The 26,676-nt window shown below is 45.7% G+C and overlaps 1 protein-coding gene across 2 annotated transcripts in view; it reads left to right on the plus strand.

The window, feature by feature from the left end:
* The window catches only part of GRM7 (glutamate metabotropic receptor 7), a 548,127-nt gene that overhangs the window by 492,906 nt on the left and 28,545 nt on the right, over nucleotides 1–26,676 (plus strand). The window contains exons 9-10 of one of the 2 annotated variants that reach the window (XM_040995106.1): nucleotides 5,312–5,558; nucleotides 9,974–10,066. In XM_040995106.1, coding sequence (XP_040851040.1) covers nucleotides 5,312–5,558; nucleotides 9,974–10,044 — 318 coding nt within the window. In that variant the 3' untranslated portion in view covers nucleotides 10,045–10,066. Of the gene's footprint in view, nucleotides 1–5,311; nucleotides 5,559–9,973; nucleotides 10,067–26,676 lie in introns of those variants that run through there. The other variant, XM_040995108.1, reaches the window with a different exon arrangement.

The following is a 26,676-nucleotide window of genomic DNA, read 5'->3' on the forward strand; positions in this document are numbered from 1 at the left end:
TGAAAATGTATGACGTTCCTCGGAAAAATAAAAGACGGGGTCGGGCACATTTGATCTAGCAGTGTCAAGAAGGGTGGTCAGAGTCGCACAGCTCTAATAACAAATGCCAGGGTTGGCTATCAGCTCTGCTGTCGATTCCACATTCCCTCCAGTGCACATCCTGGGAGTCAGCAGCTGACGGCCGAGTGGCGGGTCCCTGGATGCACGTCGGCACCTGAACTGGCTTCCTGACGTCCCCGTGTTTGGCTGGCCAGTCCTGAGCCACTGTGGACATTTGCCGTTCACTCTCTCTCTCCCTGCCTCCACACTTTAATCCTTTGTTGGTTTATTTATTTGAATAGCATGTAAACAAAAATTTCTGTGAACATATCTAAAAGTATCCTATGATTCAACAATCCCTCTGCTATGTATGTAGAGTATTATATATTGGAAATAATATATATTTGAAAATATATATTCTGTCAAATTTCCAAGGGAAATAAAACTTAAACACCCATCCTCACATGCTTGTTGCAGTACTACACACAACAGGCAGCCAATGCAAACAGCCTAACTGTCCGTGCTTTGATTTTTTTCTTTTTTTAAATAAAATGACGTAGTTAAGTACTGTTCTTCCACAAAAGTCTCATAATTTGCAACAACACACCTCAAAAGTGGGAGGTCCTCACACCAGTTGAAATGCATTAGATAACAATTAAAAAAATTAAAAAAAATAATAAGAGCGAGCGTCGTGCTGCCTGAGGCCACCCTGCCTGCAGCACTTGCATCCCATTTCTGAGTGTCTAGGGTTCTGTCGCAGCCTCCAGGCCAGTGTCCTGCTCAGGTGGATCCTAGGACCCGGTCAGGATCAGCCTTCCACCACCCACTTTGAAGAGCCAGGCAGGGGCCCAGGCACCTGGATGTGCCCTGCTCCAGCACTGGCTGCTGGGAGCATCGGATAGCACACCAGCAAATGGAAAATATTTCCCTTTCTTATTCTTTCTCTCCTTCTGCCTTTCAAATTCAATCAGTCAATCATAAAAAAAGAGAAAAAGACAAGACTAGCTCCCCATGGTATTATTCATACAAAATCTCAAAATAAAACACATCTCACAGAGCTTAAGAATGTCATGTTGGTTCACAGAGTCTGGAAAGATTAGAGGGCTCGATGGGACAGAAAAGTCTTATTAACAAATGAATGCTACCAGCTGGACAGGAACAAGTAGTTCTTGTGCTGTATTATACAGTAGGAGAACTATAGAAATTAGCACTGCACTTTCTTTTAAAAAAATATAAATTTTAAGAGTTTCCACATATGCCCTTAAGTCAGTACATAACAAATACAGCAAATTTGTTTCCTTTGCACAAATGAAAACAAGCTTGATACATGTTTACCCCGATTAGATGTTACATGGGTTGGATGCATAGAATACAACATGGTATCCCATAGAAGTGTACGATTTTTATATGTCACTTAGAAATAAAAGTTAAACAGCAATCCTCAGCTCTTAGCTTCAGGATGAAAGGAAGCACATTGCCCTGTCCTTCCACGTGACTGCAGTGAGAAGCAGTAGAGGATGTTTAGACACAAACAGTCGTTTGCAGAAACACAAATGAAAGCCACCAACTCTTTTACATCTTAAACACCCTCTTTGCATCAGGGTCGCATATTGAATCCTAATTCCTGATGCTGGCCTAGCGCTGGGTCGTCCCAAGTACGTGCTAGTTCTGTACGTGGGCTCCTCAGTGGAATGGGGTGGGGCCCGTGAGTCGGGGTCCGGGAGTCTGATTCCTCCCTGTACTTACTTCATCTAAGTCAGCTCAATACCGTAGCTGCTGCACACAGATTTCATAACTGCAAAGAGAAACCAGTGAACTTGCACTTTCCCAAAGCATCATATGGCTTCTAATTGGAGACACCGTTCTTACCCGCAGAGAAATCTGTTCCTCCATGCCCTCCACAGCAATGCTGGACACACGGGAACACTTACAGATACAGCTGTCCGTCTGTGTGGAAGGAATCATATCTGTACCCTACACAACAATGCTGGACACACGGAAAACTTAGAAACAAAGGGACCCATCGCATGGCTTCCCCTCCCTCGTACTCTGTAACCACATCACTGCGTTGTAAGCAAAGAGAATGAGAACAATGCAGGGGTCTGCCCGCCTGTCCTTTAGTCAGTGTTCAGTACGTGGGCACAACTGTTGCTTTTTTTTTCTTTTTAATTCTTACAGACAGACAGATACGGACAAATAGCTCTCCCATCCCCCAAGTTACTGCCCAAACATCCAAAGAACAGCCAGCGCAGACCAGGCCAAAGCCAGGAGCCTGGAGCTCAATGCAGGTGACCCATGTGTGTGACAGGGACCCAGCAGGAACATTTATGAAAGAAATGCACAATGAACAGTCATATTGTGATTAATAAGATGAAAAGAATTCATAAAAAAATGGACACAACTTACACCTAAGAGTCACAGAAAACTCCTATGAATGGATTTTAGACTAGAATGATGAGGAAGGGTGGGCAACTCAAGACATTAAAGGCAGGAGGGGTGTTAAGTGCGAAGGCCTTGAGAATGGACTGGACATGCCCATTGGAAGGATTTAGAGAAGTCAAGGGCATTCAGAAGAGGAACCCCACTCCAGACCTCTGGCCTGTGTTGGGGATGGGCAACTCATCTGGACCAGCTGTCAGCAGCTGGGTGACTGATGGTGTCACAGTGGGCCACGCGGGCCAGAGGCAGCGCCCTGTGTCCAATCACTATCACTATCACGGCCACATGGGGCAGTGGAAAGACAGGGAAGCAAAGACGCGTCCTGGCCAGGTGGGAGCTAGCACAAGGTGCAAAGAAGAATTTAAAGGGCAGCAGGGGAGTTGTGCCACCTTGAAACAGGATAGTTTGCGAAAATTCAGTCAGGGCCAAGAGGAAACAGAGACAGGCAGGATGACGGAGCCGGTCAGAACTGCCCGAGTTCCTGAGATGCACAACAGCTGGCTTCAGACCGCAGAAAAGTGGGAACTTTTGCTTTGTTTTGTTTTGTTTTCTGGGAGAACCTTACATTGTCTTCTTCTCAGTGACAGGTGACAGTCTTGGGGCTTGTCTTGTCAATCAGCATGCTAGCCCAATTAAGAAACAAAACACACAGTGGATATGCTCCCAAGAAATTCCAAGAACATTTTAATTTTTATTTAACCATTTTTGGGACAGCTGCAGTCTTGCCATAATCTGCCACAGCATCTTTCCAGGTGGAATACTCTAAGCTCAGGCTTTTGCTTTGCTGCGTGCACTGACTGGCTTGCAAACACATCACAGCATCTCCTGTCCCTCAGCACTTTGCTCAGAGAGGTACAAGGCAGTGCTATGACACTGTCTGACCAAGGCCCCTGGGCTCAGTCTTGGGCAGCATGGCTGAGTATGGCTGAGGACTCTCAGGGAGCCTGTGGAATCTGCCTTTTTATGTTAAGTCATTGCAAGGCTGACATCTCATCTTTCTGGCCCCTGCCTTTGGCTCTCAAACCAAGAGGTATGGAAGAGCACAAAGGGCAGTGCGGGCTTCATGGATTCATCCAACCCCTGCTTTGCAATTGCAGGGGAATTGCAGGGACTGGTGGCGGCAGGGGCGGGGACTGTGTAAGAGCCTATAGGCACAGAGCAAGATCACCATGGCAAACATCTGTCAGGAGGTAACACACCCTTCCCCTTAACCTTGTCAAGAGGCAGATTCTCCATTTTTATTACTCAGACTTGAGGATGCCAGGAGAATTATGAAACGCCTCTCACCTCAACTCAAGGTGCCATTAAGGCCTGCTTGGCCCAGTTCTCAGCCAGACACTATGGCAGATTTGATTTGGATTTCACTGAGGCCTTGGATTGAAGGATAAATATCAGAAATACCTAAGAAGGCGACAGGTCTGATTGGACATGTTTGCATAGAGTCACAGGTGGAACAAAGGCATCCATGATAGCAGCACATGAGTACACCTGTCACATGTGTATCAGGTGGCTGCAACTGGCCTGCACTGCAGAAATTCACCCCCACAGGCAGGCTCTGCCTTCCAGGAGCTGAGCACCTCATATGAGACAAACAGAGAGTCACATGACCAGATAGGAAGCATGGCAGTACAAACAGACCGATGAGCTGAAAGAATAATTAGGTGAGTGGATAGCAAATAAACAAGCCTAGGCTTCAGGCTGTGGACAAGGATAGCTTTGGCAAAGATGAAACATTGCATACAGGGGAAGAATAAAGAATAACAGTCCATGTCCTGGTTCTGTGGTTCAAAAAGTCAAGATTGCAAGACAGGGAATATGGATGGAGCCCTCATGAGGCAGGATGGCGTGTCCAAGGGTCAGGAAGGAAGAACACAGTGGCAGGAGAGTCAGGAACACTAGGAAAGCACAAACCATGGAGCCTTGGAAGACTCCATCATCAGGGAAGTAAGAAGGCAGAGCTGTGGGCTTCAACTTGTTTGTAGCTTTCCTCTTATGGGGAGTTCTAAGGCGGCAAGCAGAAACAACCACTCACTCCCTTCCAAGTCCACCTCTATATTTATGGCCAAGTCATGATTTAACACACTGGATAGCAGCCAATGGTTGACCTACTGTTCTCTACCGATGCCAAGGAGACCAGGACAGCTCTTAAGGGTGCCTTGCAAACTATCTTTGATGCCATAAAACAACGCTGTGCTCCTGTTAGCAATTTGTCACTGTAATGAGAGGACAAATGCCAACACCCTCAGTTCCTGGTTTCTTGTCAAGTATGTTTTGTGAGAAAAAAAAAAAAAACTAAATTACTTTGGAAGGACTTCTTCCTCAGGAAAATGGAATTCACTACTTGGTAGGTATGGAAAAGAAGCGCTTAAAAAAATGTAAAGTGGAATATATAGAGAGTAGCATGAAGACTTTTCAAAATAAAAGTTGCAGAATCCCTGTGCTATAAAAACCCATAGAACATTAACCCTTTTATGTATATGTCTGGAATTTAAAACCTGGTATCTTATGCACAATGATGAGTTTCTAAGATCTTCATGGTCAGTTGTCATTATGATTAAAAGCACTTTAAATCTGATTAATGACCAGAGCTGAACTTCCAAATAGGAGACTTCTCCAGGGCAAGGATGAAAACGGATTTACCTAATGACATTGAATTGAGACAGGCACCAACTCCGTAGTAAATGCCCAGAGTTGATTTGCCTTTCTTTTCGGTCACAAAGTCCCCAAGCATTGCTGTTTCCTCTGCTAGTGAGTATTGTTGTCGCTGTAAGTGTCCAGACTCTCTCTGCGGTCATTTTATTTTTGATAGTGCCTTGTGTGTTGTGTCTCCTAGCTCTACATACAAACCACCACGCTTACAATCTCCATGAACCTCAGTGCGTCGGTGGCGCTCGGGATGCTGTACATGCCCAAAGTGTACATCATCATTTTCCATCCTGAACTCAATGTCCAGAAACGGAAGCGAAGCTTCAAGGCAGTAGTCACGGCGGCCACCATGTCATCGCGGCTGTCACACAAACCCAGTGACAGACCCAACGGGGAGGCCAAGACAGAACTCTGCGAAAATGTAGACCCAAACAGTAAGTAAACAGCCTTTCGTATTCCCATTCTGCATCACAGTGCTCCAGGAAACGAGATTGTCCTTGCCTTCCTGGGCAGTAAACATGTCAGCACTCTGGTCTCCCACACTCGGTCACCTTGGTGCTGATTTCTGCTCCCTGGAGTTTAAGTCATTCTTGCCCTGGTTTTCTTACTGCTCTTCGTTGGAAAGAAACTATAGGAGAGTTTAACAGTGTGAAGCCTCTTTTTCACTTGGCTTCTTGTGCATCACTGCCAAGCCCTCTAGCTGACACACACCTGCCAGGTTGTACAATCCCTTCCCTTGTGTCCTTCCTACGAGGGAAATGACTCCCTGTAAGAGAACCATCCAGCCTACTAACAACAGGAGGGAAGCTTTAACACCTTAACAAACACTGCTTCTTTCCAGCAGCACACCAACGTGTAGATGCTTTACTACACATAGTCTACACCAATGTGCAAGCAAGCATACCTTTACTAAGCAAGCATACCTTCTAAAAACAAAGACACAAAGCACTGAAGTCAAACTTCAATATAAGTACATATCCCAGACATCATCACGCTAACAGTGTCACCATGCAGGAAAACTATCCACCCCCCAACACCATGGAAGCAGAATTTGCTTCTGTGAAAGGCAAAGCCTTAGGGGTGAGATAAGGACGGACGTGTAGAGGAGAGAAACTCCGTGGTACGTATGCAACAACCCTACGGTCTATCATCAGGCCCGAAAGTGACCCAGATGTGTTATGCACACATCCTGAAGGATGACTGGTTGAACAGATGTTTTAGTTAACAATGCACTATACACAACAGGTAGACACACCTGTACCCAAAAAGAGGTATTTCATGAAGGTATCCATCATCTCCCTATCCATGTATTCGAAAATATATCTGCATTTATTCTTCCATCACCTTTTATCTTTAGACATGTTATCACATTTGTATTTTAGGTAGTAACTGTACACACACACACAACAAGCATACACAGCACCAATTTAACAAGATGCTTCCCAAAATTAATGAACATAAATGATTGTTGGAAGTATGCACATCTTCAAAAATGAACACATCTGGGAGTTTGAATGTGGACAACTGATTAAACACTCTATTACTCAAGAATTATTCCTTTCAAACACTTCTGTTATTAACTTTTAATGATCAGGTTTAATGACTGTATCGTTTGCTTAAATGTCACTACTAAGAGTTGTACCTGTCACCCTTTGGTGTTGGCATTGAGCAGTAGAATGCTTGCTACAAAAGATCATGCTTAGTACATGCGTAGAGCAGACTGCCTTATGCTCCTCTTCTTGAGGCAGTCTAGTCTCAGCAAGATCACGTGGCACCACCACAGTTAGCAGCAACACTTGGACCACACCCAGATCTGATCCCTGAGCCCATGCTAGCTCCTCTTTGTGATTCCTGAAGCAGGAGCAGCATGCCAGCCTCCTTCCTGTACAGAATGCAGTGGTGTTTTGTGAGTGCTTTAGTTCAATGTGCTATGACATGTAATATTGCTGATTGTGTTGCCTACAACAGTGAGAGTAGGCTGAGCTCAAAGAAGGCTGCCCAGGTAGAGGCCTTGTCTTACTAAGGCAAGAATTAAATATCGTGCTAGTTCAGTCACAACCATGACTGCATTTGGGACTCATCTGGTATTTTGCTTTGAAAACGTTTTGGTGGGATTGTACTGCTCTTATTCTGATGTTTATGTAGAGCCATGAAAAACATTTCAGAAAAAAAAAAAAGAGGAGAGAAAAATCAAATATAGCTGTTTGTCTTACAACCAGACTGTACTTTCGAAGTCGTTCGAGATCACGTGGTTTGAAGTAGACACCCTTTAAAATGTCACATTGCCTTTGGCAACGTATTTGCTGAAACATGGAAGATTCACGTACCTCCAAACATTGGGGTTTCTGCTGACTCGGTGCTCACGGGTCCCCAAGAAGACTGACAAAACTGTGGCTTCCTGTGCCTGTGACACAGTGTGTCCAAGAGCAGCATCTAGCCCAAGCTGGTTTTAGCTAACGGTAACTTAACTGCGTGGCAACTAGTTTTTACCCAGCTGCCTGTGGCAGTGGGCAGCCTGCATGCGCAGCTCTGCAACGTGGTGTGTCTTGGCTGGCAAGGATTTCTTTCTAGCGTATTCCATCTGAGTGTGCAGTGGACATAGCTGCTACAGATTTGCCACTAACATGGGTCTGGAAAGAAGTTGAGCTGAGAAAGCAGACCAATGAGATGAGGCAGAAATGCCAACAGATAATCATTTAAGATCTTCCCAGAGCTACTCAAATGTGAGAAGCAACATGAAGAATACCAATTATATTTAGGAAACCAGTCTCCATCAACATAGCCAAGTGCATAGGAAAAAACCACTGGTGAAAAACCATGGAGGGAGATAGACAGAAGCAGTCTGATGTTAAAAAATGCAGTCGTGTTTGGTTTAAAACCAAACGGAGCTCAAAGTCTCCCTAACATTTTGAACATTGATAACGAATGGCTGACTTTGAGCCATCTGTTATAAGCAGGAACACACACACCATGAATTTGCCCAGGGACTCTGTCAAATAGGAGTCTGAGAAATCCAGACGATAGCCACAGCCACAGGGAAACAAAGTGCAGAGATGCGCTCGCTCGCCGTCGCTCTCCGCTCTCGGCCTCCGTGTGCCTCCGCTCCCGTGTTTCCATTGTGAACCTCTGCTCCATCACTACACCTGGCCATCTGGTGCACCTGTGCTTCTGCTCATGCAACTGCGTGTCTACATGGAATGGAAATTGTTTGTTGGCTTCACGTGGGCACATGCTGGTCCCACCCCAGCACTGCCTGACTTCCCCTCAATGAGTTCGATTGTCCTCTAGGTTGCTTCTTCCATTAAAATACTGCTCTGTGAAGGAGAAACACTCCATTCTGTGTGAAATATACATCAATGTAAAATTTTCAAGTGTCTATGACTTCCAATATAAGATATATTCAGGGTTGGATCGATGCCTGCTGCATTCAGATCGAAAAGCAACAAGCCCAGTGGGCACAGGCATGTAGTTCAGCTACATGTAAAAGTGAGACTGCTGCCGTGAGAGGCTCAGAACACACCAGCTTCCCTCGAGCAGCAAGGGAAGTAGAAGGAAGTAGAAGTGCTCTTCTGAGGTGAAGGGTACCTGGGACCCCGACCCTCCCCTTGCATCTTGAACCAGGCATGAGCCTTTATGTTCTGTGGATCTTCAGACAGAAGCTCATGCCAATGTGTGGAGGTGCGATGAGAGCAGGGGTGGCTGTGCTGTGGCTGCCAGCTGGCCACTGTGATGCCTATCAGGGCCAATGGACAAGCAGGGGTGGCATGGCTTTGTTGGCATCAGTGGGAAAGGACTGCTGCCTTCTTCATTTGGACTTAATCATGCCCAGAAGACTTCTTTGAAATCTCTTGTCACATGCTTTCCTTGGTAAAGAACGATGACATCTAGCTGCACGGGGCTCCACACCGCCCTTATCTAAAGATACCATCCATTTTCTAAGCCACTGCTCCCCAAATGCCTGGCCAGGCACAGGCGGAGCACTGTGCATTATAGGTAGCACCAGAGACAAGCGGGGGTGTGACAACAACCGACGCAGTCCTTTCTAGCACGTGACAACTAGGAACCTGGAAGACAGTCTATACATAACAGGCCGGTTCAAGCCCGTGAACATCTTGAATGGTCAAATATCTATTTAAGGAGCAACAGTTTGCAGCTAAATTATAGGGTAAGTTATTTTTCAATTTAAGCTTGTATTCTAACGTCTTTCCTTTATCATTATTGACACAGAAAATACATAAGTGAAAACTGGGCTATTCTCAAAGAAAGGGATTATTACATAAAATAGAGCTGTCGAAATAAGCAGGTGTTTGATTAAAAAGTAAAACAAGAAAACACAACAAAAGAAAATTACACTGCTGGAAAATGGATGTGGGCACTAAAACCTCCTCAGCAAATGATGCTTAGAACATTCTGGAAAACACTCCCAGGCTGTGCACGTGTGTTACGGCTGTGTTTCGTTTTGCTTCTTCATCTGTTTGGATCCCTAACATTCTCCACATGCTGCTACTTGTTTCACTTTTCTGAACTCCCCACCACGCAGACTAGCCAGCAAGACCGGACTAGGCTGACAGACAAGGGGTGGAAGCAGGAAGAAATTAACTCCTTAACAGGACAGATAAAAACTGGGAAACCATGCCTGTCCAAGGACCCCCAGCACTCCCATGTTCAGAGGTACCTGAATTGTGGTGGACGGGGCTACAAAGAGCCCTAACCCTATTCAAGCAGGGGCATCATGTCCAAGGGCTCTACCGCAGCCTCTCTCGCGAAAGGCAAGCAAGAATAATACTGGCAGGAGGTCCTGCTGTGTGCACCTGTATTTCACAGTGCTGTATATTTACTTTTCCTGTAGACTGTATACCACCAGTAAGAAAGAGTGTACAGAAGTCTGTGACTTGGTACACTCTCCCACCAACAGTATAGCTTTTGACTGCTTTCACCAAGGTAAGAGAACAACCTCATTTTTATTGTTGTGTGTGTTCTTGTCTCCTCTGAGAATGAGAAATGTTCCCGTGCAAGCTGTGCATGATGACCTGTCAATCCATCTCAAAGATCCTATGCTTGATATTTCAGTGCCAGCCACTGCCCTTGGTTTTGTGCCTGCTGAATTTTCTGGAAAAAGTCTCTGTGGGTGTAGGCACAGCTGTCTGTCCTGAGTGGCCAGGCAGTGCCTGCACAGCGTGGGTGCTGTTCACTCAGATGCGTGCTCTACTTTAAATTTGCAATTGGTGAGAAATTATTTTTAAGTGCATGATTTTTATACTTCAGCAGTGTTGGAAACTTAAAATAGTGGAGGGGGAGTTGTTTTATAAGCTGAGTAAACCATTTGTTCTGATTTACGTCTATTGAAAGAAATGTACACATCCCCAGAAACATGTCCGTTCCAAAAAAAAAAAGGAAGAATGAAGGACTCTACTCTCATAAACGCAAGTGTTGTGTTTGGTTGGCAAGTTCCTTTGTTGCAGCAAAGAAATAGCCAAAGTTGACTGACTTGGATTGTCCCCATGTCAAAGGTGGTCTGTGGCCCCCAGTTCCAGCTCCACGTAACACAACCTGCATGCATGCCACGGGAGCAGGAGGGGGCGTGGAAGCACCACCGAGATCTCTAGACAGAACCAGGAACCCCGGGGCATGCAAGGATATGTCCAGAGGATGGCTGAGAGGAAATGATGCCTTCCGCAGGACACAAGCAGCTACATGCAAGGACTGGCTGCTCTGAGCACAAACCGTCTCCCGGGTGCCACCTCAGCAGTATCTGGACACAGGTGCCAAGCCCCCTCACCGAGCTGCACTCAAGGCATGGAAGGCACTCAAAGGATGGAAAACGAATGGGAAGAACACGGAGTGACTTAGAAGGACAGGCTCAGCTTCACTTTCCTTTAAACCTCCTATCGCGCCTGCGCAATGCCCAGGGAGACCCGTCTCGGGAGAGATTCTAGGATAGGAAATTCATCAGGGACGTATTACCGCGGGAGACTTCCTTCTGGACCTGGCTCTCTCTGCCTTTCACGGGTAACACGGGGCTTGCATGAGGTCGCTGCTCCTTTTGGTTCCCTCTTCGTTTGGGGGAAGTGGTCTGAATACAAATAGTATATTGCTCTTTTAAGAAAAAATCCATTTAGCACTCTAAGGCAGGACAGGAGTTCTTTCCAAGAGTAATTCTATTTCCTGTTGATTTTAGGTGGATGCCAGTAACTCAGTCTTTAGTTTTCAATGTATTCACATAGTTATTTCCTTTTTTCCTATCAACATGATCTGTCCTAGTTTTTAAGTAGGGCAGTCTTCTCTTCAGCAAATGTATAACTGTATTCCAGTGAGATTTCATGATTTTGCAGTATGAGGGCTTGTCAAAACACTGCCGCTCATCACTTTAATGGTCCTTTTACATGAGGCTGCCTGAGAATAAATGAGAAGGAATTTTCCCTGGGTTAAAAATGATAGATTTAATCTCAATCCATTAAAAATTCTCTTTAGGTCTATACTAAGTTGATGCCTTTTGATTTAAAGGAAGAAAGATGAAAATATTATAAGTCAATCTTTACTTTTAAGATGTGATGTTTAGAACTAATCTGCTAGCCAGGATCGTCTTCCTGGGACGATTTCAGATCGTAGTGATTCCAGGGTTCCAAGCAGTGAGACGACGCAGTGGCGAGGGGCTCTGGGGAGACAGAGCCTCACCGCGTGGAGCAGCCATCCTCTTTCTGGTGTCAACACTGCAGGGCCTTTCTCGGATCTTGCTGCTTCTTCCCTCTCTGTCACTGTAGTAGAATTTTTAATATAAGTAGCACAACCACATGCTGTCCTTTTCTGTCAGGTTTAAATGTGCTTTACAGTGATATGCATTGTGATATGCTACTTAAAATACTTGGGACTGGGCATTGGCCTGAGTTATTTTTACTCAAAGAGCAGATGATTCACCCTGTTCAGGCTCACCAAGAGACTGGTAAATTTAGCAGATCAGAGGGAGAAGTCATAAAATGTTTTGAGTTCAAATCCATCTTGTTGAAAGATACTGAACATGTAGGAGAATGTTACAGATTCGAGAGTGAATTTTGGTACAGACCACTGTACCAGCCACCGTCTTGCAGTGACGTCATTGACCACACAGACCAGATCAAACATGTATTTCTAGGGACTTAAAGGAAACAGGTTCAAATACAGACAGACCCTAAAGGTGGCTTGAAAATGCATTCCAACACACCACGCCTCCATTCACCTGGGAAAAACAGTGTGTGTGCAACATCAGCTCAGTCAATATTAGCTGCATCTTTTATCTGAATGTTTGGAAATTTTCCAACTCTCTCAAGTATCATTCTATGACTTTCATTTAAAAAAATGCATCGAGTTAAAAAAAAAAGTTTGACTCATCTGGGATCATCACCAGGTCGGCAAACTGATTCTCTTCTGAGCAGGTCAGTTTTCACATCGCCTAGTGGCATTTTAGCTAGAGGTGACTGTATGGCTGCAGTCTAATCTTGCAAATACAGGAAGAGAACAGCCCTGAGTCATATTTTCATGTGGCATTGTTCATTAGTTCAAGTGCCTGCTTGATAACACTATTGATGCCTCACTAATTTATTAGATGGTATCACAAAAATTAATCATGTCTTGTTTCCCATCATAACAGCCAGAGTATCCAGCGATGTTCAATGTTTAGGAATTCTGGAAGTGTCTGTGTCAGGTTGAGTCTTCTGCCTTTTATTTTCAACATGCTATCTCTGCCCTAACTGGAGACCACTGCAGTTTAAAACCCACTGAGAAACACTGCAAATATAGCGTAGCTAAGAATATACAAATATGTCATCTGACCTTTAACGTGCAATCACCCTTGAAGTAAATGCAAGCATAAATCTTAAGGGTGTATTTCCCTCTGCCTGGGCATGCCAAGAAGCACCACAATCTCTCCTTCCAGTGTTTGCTATCCAAGCATATCCTCAAAAAATAGTTAATATTTGCCATTTCTACTCTGCAACTTGAGTTCCCCTTAAACAGTGCTATGGAAGTTCACATGACATGTATCTGCCACTTCTTAGCCTACAAAGGAACCCAGCTCCCCCAAGTCACAGGAACGAAGTCATGTCTTAGGTTCCAGCTTCCTCCTTGCACTGTATGTCTACATGTATCAAGTGGTTGAAGGGCATTCTTCAGTTGAGCCAATGCCAGGAATGTTTGCTCAGCACATCATCTGTGGGCCATCCTGGACACACTGGGGAGGGAGGTCAGCAGTGAGCTCAGATCTAATGGAAGGCTTCAAGGAAATGACACCACTTGGGATGGCAAGAGCTTCTTGTGGAGACACAGCCCCAGCAATGTAAAGCTGCACATGGGGTATGCCAACTAGGTGGTTTCACTTGAACTCACAAGATGAAGGACTCCAGGGAGCTGTAAGAGAAAGGCTCCTGTGCCAGGGAAGAGGATGCATAGAGAACCTGGGGTACAGGAGAAGAGGACATGCTTCGAGCCTGGACTACAGTGCCAGGAGGCTGAGGTCTGGGGTCTGGGGGCCGACAATGCACGAAAAGCAGCCTGAAAGTGGAGGATGGCATCTTCTCTAGCTTTGTGTCTGCAGCACAGGGTTTGGCAAACAGTGAACCACAAACAATGAGTGGATTTGAACACCTCAGAGAGCCAACACTTTGAGCCTTACCCAGAACCCGGTTGGCAGGCAGAAATGAATTCTTGCAGAAAACCTCCCCAGTCATAAAGGCCACCTTGAAAAGGCAGCACTTCCCCCTGATGTGAGTTTCAGTAACAGAATGTTTTATGTACAACTTCTAAAATCAACGTGAGTGCTACTTCTGTGCACTCCTATTGAAGACGTTCTCCATGCTCTAAACTCATGAACAAAACCCAAAGTTGCAATGCCTATTCCTTTGCTTTCACCAACTGTTTTCTTTCACAGGGCAAGCACGTGAGAACATTCCCATCGGAAAGGCATCCCAAGCACTTGCCTCCAATAGTTAAGTTTCATATTTAGTAGAAAACAAAAACAATTCCAGTTATCATTTTTTATTATTGAGTGTATTTTCTTAGAGGCATTCTAAGAATGCATTTCTTAGCATTCAGTACAGATGGGTCTTTTTGGCTCCCAGGTATCAACTGCACAGAAAAAGAAAAAAAAAGGCATGTATCCTAAAACAAGGTCAGTCTGTCTCTGGAATTTTCCCTACCCCTAATTACTGGGCATGACCGCTTTCTCAATAGCCAACTAGGACCGACTGTCATCTCCACTACTAAAGATGTGTCTCCACCTTGCAGATTTAAAAAAAAAAAAATTGTGCTGTACAATGGAGCTTGAACACATTTTAAATTAACTTTCTCTAGGAATAAAAGGTAATCACTATTTCTCTTTATCATATCCATGAATATTCTCATTAATTTATTTTTCCTTTTCAACTTGAAGATTGGTTTTGAATTCTCTTTCTCTGCTCTCCATCAGAGTGACTCCTGAGGACCCCGGACTGTGCAAGCAGAGAAGCACTAGCTGCAAAGCCTGCTCTTGTTGAGCTGGTCCAACCCTGGAAAGGACAGGACCAGCATTAACAGCCCTCACTTTCTGTAAGTGGAAGCCCAAATATTTGAAGACCTTGTACGCACATCCTTCTCCCTAACCCAATCTAAAGGAAACTGGGCTGGGACACTAACCCTGGCGTTGTTGTCTAAGCTTCACCCTGTTTCAGTCCCTATAATGGTGAGGAGTGAGTCATCCACGGTCCAACTCTCAGCTTGCTCTCATGCTGTGCTGAAGCCAGCCTGGGTGTATTCCCGTGGAGGCTGTAGGAGAGAGCCCTCCTTGGTAAGGGCCATGTACATGCAAGGAGACCAAAGAAGCACAGCAGATCTGCTCCCCTCTAGGTCTCATCTTAATTGACTTTCTCCTTTTTCGTGGTTACGTTTTCATCTACCATAAACTAGCAGCGTTGGAGAGAATAACATCTCCATTGCCAACACAGGCAGGGAATCTGTTCTCTGTTTGTGGGATGAGTCACTGTGGTCTTTTGATGGGTCATTAAAAGTCTTTCAGCGTGGAGAAATGAGCAGAGAAAGCAATCTGTCACTCAGCAAGGCTGCTGTGGGACAGACAGACCCACAGCACTTGATAGATGAACCACTCTGTGTAACCCACTTGGACAGGCAACTCCAGGCTGCCTGGAAAGCAGCAGAGCATTTAGCTACAAATCATAGTTCTGGGGTTCATCTTGAACAATAATCATGACCGAGGGTATCAGAGGCCCTTATTTTTTTCTTGTGAAAACACACTGGGTTTCCTTTTGAGGCCAAGGTACAACAAAGACAATTATCTTTCAGAAACCGCTATGGATCCTTCCAAGCGCAGTGCTTCTCAACCCTACCAAATACAGAACTAGCCTAAGCAGGGACACTCATTCACCTCACTTTACATGGCTGACAAGGGCACTTCATAGCAATTAATTCACAACAGCAGCAATGATGTTAATGATGCTGATGATAACAATTCCAACATATCACTGCCATTGCCACATAGTTTGTGCACTACTCAAACATCCATTGATTCATGGGTGTATACTCACTGGATACGTGAGCAAACAGACTTAGAGCTGCAAAGCATTCTTCTATTAACACAACCCTGTGAGAAAGCAACGCAGATACTCAGGTCTTGTGGACAGGGACCCATCGGATGAAGTGCCCTGAAACTGACTGGGAGAGGACAAAACACCACGTAATCACCATGTGTTGTTCTCATCGGTCTTTTCTGAAGGCCTAGAAGTTAGTGAAGTTTAAGAAGGCCCTCAGTGATTTCTAGGCAAAAATCTGACTTCAGGACCATTGTGGAATAAGGTGCACTCTCCTTCTGTCTGAGTTCCTGCAGGAGTGAAGACCCCTTGATGCAATTTTACTCCTTAATGAATTCCTGTGGTAGTCTGATAGTTTAAGGCCTTCAGTTGCTGCTTCCAAAAAATAGTCTTAAGGTCAGGCCTGTGGCATCCAGAATTTCAGATGCTGCCTGAGAGACAGCAGGGGCTGGCCCATGTGACTGGGCTCCGGCTCTCCCTTGGGAGCCCCAACCTGAATTCCCTATCCTACATATGATCATGGCCCAGCCCTAACTTCTGTTAGCATTTCAAGAAAGAAGCAGGAGGTGGCAGAGGGAGTTGTCCCACCACTCCCTGCATCTTTCTCAGCTTCACAGATCAAAACAATGCATTTATTATTTAAAAAAAAAAAAAGCATGGTCTTCCACAGCAAGAACTGTCTAGCTATTGAGAGTTCATGGGTATTTACTGAGCAACACATGTGTGATCTGAGGCAGTGTGAGCTGAGTGCAGCCTACACAGAGCTGCTCATGGGTCTTCACTCACTGATACTTATGAGCAGACTCCACCTCTACTTAATGCAGTCTGTCTTGGGGACAGCAGTGAAAGTAACCATGCCTGGATGTGCGGACATGAAAAACTGGTCATCCCCAGAACCAACACAGAAACAGCCAGCTGGTCTCCACTGCAGTATCATCACCTTCTCCTTCCTCTTGCCACAGTGGAGTTCTGTAAGGAAAGTGACCCACTGGGCCCTTTTCATCAGGGTTAGCTGAAAACTTGATGGAGCTGGCCTTCTAGGGTTAGCATGAAAAATGAGATATATTTGCTCTTGGAACCCAATTCCATGTCATGCTTGCAGATTCCATTTGCATTTTAATATGCTGTGGTTTGCCAAAGGCCAGGCTGAGACTCAAGCTGTTGTTTCAGGTAAAAAACAAACAAACAAAAAAATGCAACTTCAACTTCTCATCCGCACTGCCACGTGGCCCCAGAGGCCAGTGTCTCTATATCCCTCAAGTACCCTAAGCAAGCGCTGCCAGTCTGCCTGCCAAGGAGCTCAGGCAGAGAGAGACCCTGTCTCTTTTGTATCAGGTTAGTCACAAGTAAGCCTCATTGTACACCAGAAATAGCAATGTCCTTTCAATCTTCCAAAAATAATAAACGTGGTAACAATGAAGTCTCGAGAGTAGAGCTGATTTAGGAAAGATGCAGATGCCAGCACATGGTAGAGCATCTCCTCCTGTGACCACGGGAAGGGCAGTCCTTCCTGGGTCCTGGATCCGTGCTCCATCCTGGGTTAAGTCAGCAGGAAGAAAAGCATCCTTGAGGATGCCTACCCCATCCTGTACTACACAGAAAAAAACGTGAAGTGCCTGTGAGCCTGTCACTTACCCCAGGCAAGACCATGCTGACTCCTTTCATCTGTCCCTTAGTGTCCTCATCTATAAAACCCAACTCTGATATTGTTCAGACAGAGTTTGGGCATGCAAGTCATTCACAAGCTCCTCATCCCTGCTGTTGCTATGTCACCTTCGACTAACTTGGCGTCTGTTTCTCTTCTAGGACAGGCCTCTGGAGACTCCAACCTGATTGTCTTCTACTGGATCCCTTGTACCCATCCTTCCCTTTGTACCATGAGCAATAAACTTTCCGAGTGTCCGTAAATCTGTGTGCATTTGATTTGTGTCCGGAAGACCCTGCAGGGTTCTCAAATTGAAATATCGATACGTCTCCTATCTTGTCTTCAACCTAGTTACTATTGATCATCTTTAGAACCATGATGCCTTAAAGCCCAAATTTTACTGCATTATCAAATGAGCTATCTGGAAGACCTCATCCAAACACACATTTTATCTAATTTCATAATAAAGAACTGATTTCCTGAAGCTAGATATAAATGTACTCAACACAGTCGCCATCAAGCTGATGTTTATATTAAAGGAGTGCTACTGGTTTGCACTAAGGTATTAAAAGGAACGCCAAGGGCCAATTCTCAGGTGGCTGAAATTTTTCCTGGAAGAAACTGTCTGAAATACATTTAAATTTCTATGTCGGGCTAACTTCAGTCATTTGCAATCCCCCCACCTACTGTTCACCACAGAGTCCCCTGCATTAGGGGAACTTCCTCCACTATGTTGATTTGAGAAATTTCTGTGATTTTTATTTTCCCTGATACTCCCAGGCTGCAGATGTATAAGTGATTCCTGGTGCCTCTGAGGACATTGGCATGACGTATTTTTGAAAAGTGAGCTGGGTTCCTCTCACAGCTGGTACCCACACACTCCCGTGTGGTCATCTATATCTGTCTGCCACATCTGTGAGAAGCCAGCACAAGAGACTGCAGGCCGAGCAGCAAGGATGCCTGCAGCTGAGGCTGGAAGCTGGGGTCAGGAGGACCCAGCACCAGCTCCATGCAGTGCTCAGGCTCCAGAATGACCCCAGGGAGGAGCTAGGCCAGTGATACTGTCTGTGCTGTGTGGGCCACAGTGTATTTTGCAGGTGCTCTGAGCTGAGGCATCTTAACACATTCATTCCAAATAGAGAAGCTGTGTTTCTATAGTTGTCAACTCCTGAAGCAGCTTGCTACTTCCTAATCCTTACTTTTGGTTTCATATGCTTTTTCCCCACACTGAGTAGTGATGTCAGTTGGGAGAATCTTGAACTATTGCTTGTTGACAAGGCAGCTGTGACCACATGGGAGACTACCGCGTATGCAGGTGAAGCTGGGCAACGCTCGGGCATGCACTGCTGGGCGCTCACTCCAACTGTGCTGTGGTCTAGATTCACGTGTAGACATACTGCTTATTGGCTGTGCATTTCACACCTGAAAACTGTGCGCAACATTAGTAACCACTCCTAGCTTGTGTTTAGAATTAAATGAGCTAATACATACAAAATGTTGAGTGCCTGTGTTGGGATGTAAGATGATGCTAAGTAATTCGCTATAATTCCTTTTTTGGCCATTGCAATCAAGGAAGCCACAACTGTCACTTCATACAATAATCATGAGCTATATGTGACTATCTCAACTTAAATAAAAGGCAACTCCAAGAAACCCATTAGGGTGCTCCTTGATAGCACGCACCACATTCCAAGGGATCAAATCTTCGTGGAGAAAAGACTATGGGTGGATCTCTAAGTCATGTCTGCAGCAGCATCTATGTTTCAGTTCCCTTTTCCAGGACATTTGTGAAGACCCTCACAGCCATAATCACTGTACCCAACAGCCAAGATGTGTAACCTTCCGGTCATCAAAGGAAGTTGCACAGGACAGAGCTGAGCCACAGCATGGAGGGCATTTAAGCTGGAGAAGCACCTCCCCTACCGAGTGGCGCCTTCTGGCCACAGGTTCCCCAGTCCCTAGTGAAGACCTCCACGGGCACAGGTAGCCATTTCTTGTGGAAGGTTCACTAAAAAGCACTTACATTGTGCAGTATGCAGTAAGTATTGTGAATTAAGAAGAGAAAAATATTTGCCAGAAATAATTTTCTCTCCAGTTCATTTTGCAATGTTGTTATTGATTTTTACACTGCACATAATTCTAGAAAAAGAGGCAAGGTACAGCTTGTGTCTGCGCAGTCATTGCACATCTGACAGAACCGTGGTGGAGCTGGTGAAGAGGGTGCATGTCTCCATTACCAACCAAATGCCAGCACCACAAATCCTCCTAAGCCAGGCTTCTGTGTGTCAGCAGCAGAGAAGTGAAGCTGGACCCCCAACTATATGAACACAGGCCTTCAGCCGACCTGAAACATGGCATTTCCAAGCGGGCTTTGCCTACGAGTGCCCCGTTGGAGATTCCCGGTGCACTCCTTTGCCCCTCCAAAGTCACACTGACGTATTCCGATTGTCCAGTGCACCATTGCGTGATGGGCATCTTGCTCATTTTTAGGAGCAAGGGAAAGAACAAAATGAAGAACAGGACATTACCACTGTTCCCAGGGTACCTAAGCTTTATGTCAACCCAGAACCATCAGAAATGACAGGTGCCAGCTAGAGGAGGCTCCTGCTCTCTGCCTTACTGGAAACCAGACAAACCTGTCCTGCGAAACTAGCCTGGAAGGCTAGGAACGTGAGCCAGCATGGGACACATAAAGCCAGACCTGTTCTACCCAACCGGTTGAATGTACCACAGCTGGCTGAGTCCAGGCAAAATGACCACAGGGGCAGGAAGCAAGAACCAATTCTTTTTCTTTTTGTGAACTTTCATACAAGCTATACGCTTGTCTTAAAGAAAAATAAGTGACGATGTTGCCCAGCCTTGTTCATAAAACAGTCTCAATACCTCTACATCCCAGAAATGCAAAGATAGATAGAATCCAATTACTTTAAAAGGACATCATCATCAGTTAGCCGTTAAGCTCAACCTGCCCTTCTCTGGGATCTTATTGTATTTTACTGTTGACTTGCACACACTGCATCTCACTGCTTCTTCGGGGCATTTCACCACGGCAGGTGCCATCACCCTCATTTGTAAACGTACAGACTAAAATTCAGAGAGGTGAGGACAATCACCCAAGGCCTCAGAGACAGAAGTAGTTCAGAACTTGCTCTGACCTCATGATGCCCTGGTGTCTCTTCATTAAGGAGCTGCAATATCTTTGAACTGACAAGTTCATTTGGAGTCAAGGAGAGCCCCAGTCACAGCTAACACCACCTTTCATTACAGAGGACTCAGATTTACAATGCTGTCTGGGGAAAAAAGTATTTCCTTTTCTGGTACCCACAGATGATGAGCAGCATTGAGTAGTCACTTGTCACTGTATCTGGAGAAAGTACATAGCTCCAGCCAGAATGGAGAAGGAAGATCCTTGGCCACAGAGGAGTGAATTATTAATGTTAGACAGCAATATATGCTGTGTGTCTCTCCAAGGCCAGGAGGCTGGCATGTAGTCCAGTGCTCCGTGTCTGACAACAGCTTTTCCCTTTCAGTGCCAATGATTTGAGAGGTGCCACCATTACTGCACAACTGACCAGGTCACTGCCAAGGACTGATGTAAACCGAGGCCTTCTATTCCAAGCAAGCAGTATTACTGTGAGGCTGACTCAAGAGTTAACAGGAATGGAGACAACGTGCTCTTTTTCAGTCCACTAACAATCTTGGCAAAAAGAGAGTCTGGGTCATGCATGACCATGAGCTTCCCAACAGGACAAATGAAGGCCTCCTGTGATTACACAGCAGGCTGAGATGAGTCCCTGGCCCTCCAGTGTCTTAACAGCTGAACAGAGAAGGAACAGCATGAGCCTTGTTGCCATACAGCGAGTGCTGATGCACATGAGACAAAGAGGGCTGCAGGTAACCATTTGCAAGGAGACTCTCTAGCCACACAGCAAGCGACATCACGTTGGAGGCAGCAGGGTAACCCTACACAAAGTTCATGTGCATGTGATATTGGAAGCAAACAGTGCTGTTCAGGGTTAAACAGGTTACCACCCAAGTACCAGCCACCTGCCAAGTGCTGAATAGGCAGCAACTCATATAATGCCCCAACCTGATGGGAAGGATATCACTGGGCTTATTTTACAGATGGGGAAACTGAGGCACAGACATTTTAACTATCAACTTTCTCAATACTGCACAGCTCAAAAGTACAGGTTTTTGGAGATAAGCACCAGGGCTCTGGGACCAGAAGCCACAGACTGCCACCACTAGTGGCAGGGACTTGGAGTGAGACGGATCGGGTTCACTTTTCAGTGTAGCTAGACACTGGGCTTCCACATGGCATGATGCTTAGATCAGAAAGATCTCTACTGTGGGGACCAACATGTGCACTGCAGGATGTGTGGCAACTTTCATGGCCTCTACACCACACTAAGAGTTGTAAGCACCCAAAATATAAAAATCATCTCCTATCTTCTGGAGACAGCATGACTCCAAGCCAAGGACCACTGGGCTAGTGTATGATGTGTAAGACTGCAGAGAGGCAAGTCCTCAGCTGAGCAGGTGCTTGAAGCTCAGCTCTGAAGGGGATGAAGGTACCAGGCGGAATTTACCAACAGCGGAACCACTGTGCAGGAGCTGCTGTGGGAGCAGCAATGGGCACTTCAGAGACCTCAGAAAGGACAAGATGGCACCTGCCGACTCTGTCATCTGCAGAGCTCAAGACAAACTCAAGCAAGAGGAATGCCCTAAAAGGACCTGACCGAGCCATGTCCCTAGGATAAAGCCAATTTGGGGCTTGAAAGCTACAAGCTTGACTTCAGCGATCTTGTGAGCCTGAGGAAGAAGGGATAGCTCAGTGCTGGAAGACGTTCCAGTGTTGGAATCCACACCACCATAGAAGGGAAGCAGAGCTCTGTGAGCGTCTATACACAGCTATTTACTAAACGTTCCATGACATTGGGGAAACTGGACGTGTTCTTCCGCCATGTCTTCATGAACACAATTTTGCACCAAAGAGGCTTTCACAGCACGGAAGATCTGCTCACCTGCTAATGTGATACAGTGAGCATACTACTTTCATACAACTATATCTGGTTTAAGTTTTATTCTTATAATAAAATCAATTCAAGTCAGAATTGTGCTTCATATGCTAAGTTGGCAACACTGACCAAATTGTCCAATCCAAGGCATGCCTCACAAACCACTCCGTTCCTTTTCTACTCCCTATATGGGCTTACAGCAAGTCCTTTATATCTGGGAAGGCTTAGAAATATTCCATTGGCCCTTTTTATGGATAGCTATACCCATTTGTATCTAGTGCAGCTTTCTGACCAACTTTATAGTTTCAAAGATGGGTTTTCTTGGAACAAGAAAGTTAATTGCCCAAGAAAAGCTAACTGATTTCAAAGGCAGCAAGCCAGCCTTTGAAAATCAGTTATTCCATCAGACACTAAGATCTTCCCATCTCAGCTGCCTCATCTGTCGATGCAATGATTCTTGTGCCCTCATAAGCAGGTGATTTTCAACTTTGTACCAGGCATGTTCCCAGGGTATGATTTTGTGAGCGGTCAATAGTCAGAAACTAATGACCCTTCCCAACTAGGATTCCAGAGAACCACTCAGAACTTTTGGAGTCAGCACATGGAACATCGTGGTAATCCCTCCTGAGCTGAAACGGGGAAGCACAGAGGGGAAGCCCAAGCCAGCCTCCAGGTGCACGTGTCCCAGGTCAAGGCGGAATGGGTCCCCATGACCCATCCTGCTGTGGTCTTGGCAGTAGCGAAGAGAATGACCCAGGCTAGAATTCAGGATCCACCTGTCTTACATCAGCAGCTCTCTTGGGAACAGCAGCCAGCTCTCAGCTTGCATAGCAGTGGGGGGAAAAAAAGTAATCGTGCAAATGGTTCCCGATAGCTTTGTTTTAAAAAATCCTCACACAGGGTGCTTCGGCAGATCAGGCGTTTTGCTAAGCAGCTGAGATTTTCAGCCGTTATGGCTTCTTATAGTTTTATAGTTTGTCATTGAAAAACACTGCTAAGCTTTTTAGATTCTTCATAAATAGTAAATAGATTTAGTCATAAATATCTTCTAATATGCATCTTGCTCCTTTTGTTCAGAGGGAAAGTGCATTATCTGATTAAATAGGATAAATCGTGATAGAGCAGCCATTGCAGGGGGAATCACAGCAAGCAAGAAGTGCAGTTTCTTCTCCTAAGAAAGGCCCTTTAAAGACCTCCCCCTGGAACCGTCGGCCACGCATGGCTGCAGAAGGGGGACACTGAGCGATGTCCTGTGGTGCTTTAACGACAATGAACAGCTGGCACAAATGCAAACAAAGGGAAGAAGTTCAGATCTTAGGATGCACTTGTTCAACCCACAGGTCCTTCTTTCAACCCAGTAAGAAGTGGGAAAAAAATCTGCTTTCTTTTCCAAGATCAGTACTTTAAGACATATTTATTCGAAAGTCAGAGTAACAGAAAGAGGGCAAGACAGAGATCTATCCACTGTTCACTCCCAAATGGCTGCAAAGACCAAGGCTGCAAAAACTAGCTGCCAGGGGCTCCCCCGGGTCTCCCCCATGGTGCACAGGGACCCAAGCACTGGAATCATCTTCCAATGCTTTTCCCTTGCCATTGGTATGGAGCTGGGTCAGAAGCAGAGCAGCCCGGACACTAACCTGTGCTCGTGGGAGATGCTAGTGTCTCCGGTGCCAGTCCTCCTAGCAGGCAGGACACTGCATCACCAGAGCCCCTCTGTGGCAAAGAAGCCAAGCCCTTTTCCTTTCCTTTCCTTCAGGAAACGGGAGCAGGAAGTGGCTGAGAGTATCGACTGCAGTGTCCCGAGATACGCTAGAGAATGGGTCAGAGAGATAGGCTCGGGCACACGTGGTGTCTGATGCGACTCAAGAACGTGACTGCTGGGATTTATCTAAAGATGTGTGTCTTTCCCATTGGCCACTGCAGGCCTGGGGCTGGAAGCTCACACAGAAGACATGAACTGTTGGCTTCATTTAACACCACCTCTTTCTGGCCTCCATAAAAGCTGAGGCAGAGTTATTAAACTGGTGGTGGCGCTGCCCCAAGCTCTGCAGGATCAGGTCATAGGGAAGCCCTACTGGATGGGAGTGACTCACTGTGCAGTGTCTTCAAGTACACACTGTGCACCCTCTGCAGACAGCGCAAAACTCTTCATGTATCAAGATACACATCTTTCAATGTTGATTTTCCACAAGCTTTTCCATGCATCTTTGTGTCGGGGAGTGCCACACTAGCAGGCCCTGTCTACTCCTCCCGGCCGACAGACATTCCTCTCCCAACAGTCCCGTGCACATGGCAGACAGACCCTTCCTTTCTGTAGCTAGCTGAGAAATACAAATGCATGTGTTTGTAACTAGTGTAACCCACATGAATTCGCATGAATTTGAAATAAGAGTAGAAAAGGGGAGAAAGATAAGGAAAACCATCTCTCTCTCTGATTCCTGCAAATGACCTAGAACCCGAAGGAGGAGATGAAAAGCTGTCAAAAATGCAGAGAATCTGGGTCAGGGATGCCGGAGTCTTTGGTGACTTATGCATAATTTAAGACAGCGGCTCTCAAGTGCTAACGTGCATGCTCGCGCCCAAGGATCTGCTTGGAACACCAGGCTGAATTCACGGAGCAGCCTTCCCCATGGCCTCCCTGGCGACACTCACACTGCCAGTGCGGACACTGAATGCCTGAAAAGTCTCTGAAGGGAAATTTTGACTCTGCCCAACTTTCACAGTACACAATGATTTAAAAATCTAATCCCTACGGGATGTGTGAGTCCACTGTGGATCTAAGTATTTTCATCTGATCTCAAGGACTCATAGCATAATCTGAATATCAAATATAAAAGCTTGGTGTGAGCCAATCAGCTATCCTTACCTCAAGGTGGTTCTGTCCCTCAGCACAAACCACTGAAACTCAGCAAGCTGTCATTCTACTTGGGAGGTGTTTAAAGCTATTTTAAGGGATTTTTTTCTAATTGGAAAGGCAGATATACAGAGAGGAGGAGAGACAGAGAGGAAGATCTTCCATCTAATAGTTTACTCCCCAGGCAGCCACAGCAGCCAGAGCTGTACCAATCCCAAGCCATGAGCCTCTTCCGGGTCTCGCATGTTGGTGCAGGGTGGCAAGGCAGTCCATCCTGGACTGCTTTCCCAGGCCACAGGCAGGGAGCCTGAATGGAAGCAGGGCCGCTGAGATTAGAGCCAGTACCCATATAGGATCCCGGCACACATGTGCGAGGCAAGCACTTTAGCCACTAGGCTACCACACCAAGGCCCGAAGCTGTTCTTCTAAGCACAATACACTAAAACACCTAAAGTAATAAAAGCATAAATAATAAAATATTCAAATCCCATTTGTACTGTCATATATACTGATCTTAATTACAGACTAAAGATTTTCAACTAATTGCTAACAGCAAGTCAGGTCTGAAATAATTAGGAGGAGGAGGAGGCCAACTTTTCATAGCAACAGTCTTCACAGTACAAAAACATGCCTGTTTTTCAAATGCCTTTGTCACATTCTAAAATACAGAAAGAAATACAAGAGGTAAACACACTGATTATTTTCAAAGGGAATACATCTATTAACAAAGGAGTGTGGCTGCAGGATGACACCCCCTGAGCCATGGGTGCTGCTGTATCAGCTGAGGGTGTTGGTGCCATGGGAATCGCTGAGCATGTTTAACACGTGCCTGTTCTTGCCACTAGTTTAGGCTGGGGTTCCTCCCCAGCTGACTCTAGTGGCAGCCAAGGCTGGGATCGTTGCCCCAACACAGAAATTCGCACCGCCATCCCCTGGCTGATGTATCTTCCTCACCAGTGACTGCTATCAGAACACTGGCGTGGAAACTTCTCCATCTGTTGTTAATAACCCCTCCAGCATGCCACCCAGAGTCCTGGCCTTGAGCCGGATCCTGCTCAGTGTGTCTGCTCAGGACGCTCGCAAGATCCATGGAAAAACTCCGATCTCACACACCTTCTCAGTTCAGTGGCCTTCGCAGAGATGGATAAACTGCGTCCAGCCCAAGAGTCCTTCTAAGGTGCCTTAGGTTCCGTTAATGAAGAAAATCCGCAGTAACTACACTGTTCCCACAACATGAGTTTCTAAAACACAAGCACCTTGAGCTTCAGGGAACCTACCACTTACTGGCTCGGTAGTTCCATCGCCCAGTGCTCACCAGGAACAGCCCCTAACACGAACTTGTGTAAGATTTCTCATTTATGCTTGCAGTGCCCCTGAAGTGGATGTTACAATCTATATTTGACCCTGCAGAAATTGAGGCTTAGAGAAGTTGTGGAATTTGCTGCAGTCCCATGGCTTTCTATGAAATTTACAACAAGTTTC

This window comes from Ochotona curzoniae, unplaced genomic scaffold (assembly GCF_017591425.1).
Source record: "Ochotona curzoniae isolate NIBS_2020 unplaced genomic scaffold, NIBS_Ocur_1.0 contig_908, whole genome shotgun sequence".
NCBI classification, from domain to species: Eukaryota; Metazoa; Chordata; class Mammalia; order Lagomorpha; family Ochotonidae; genus Ochotona; species Ochotona curzoniae.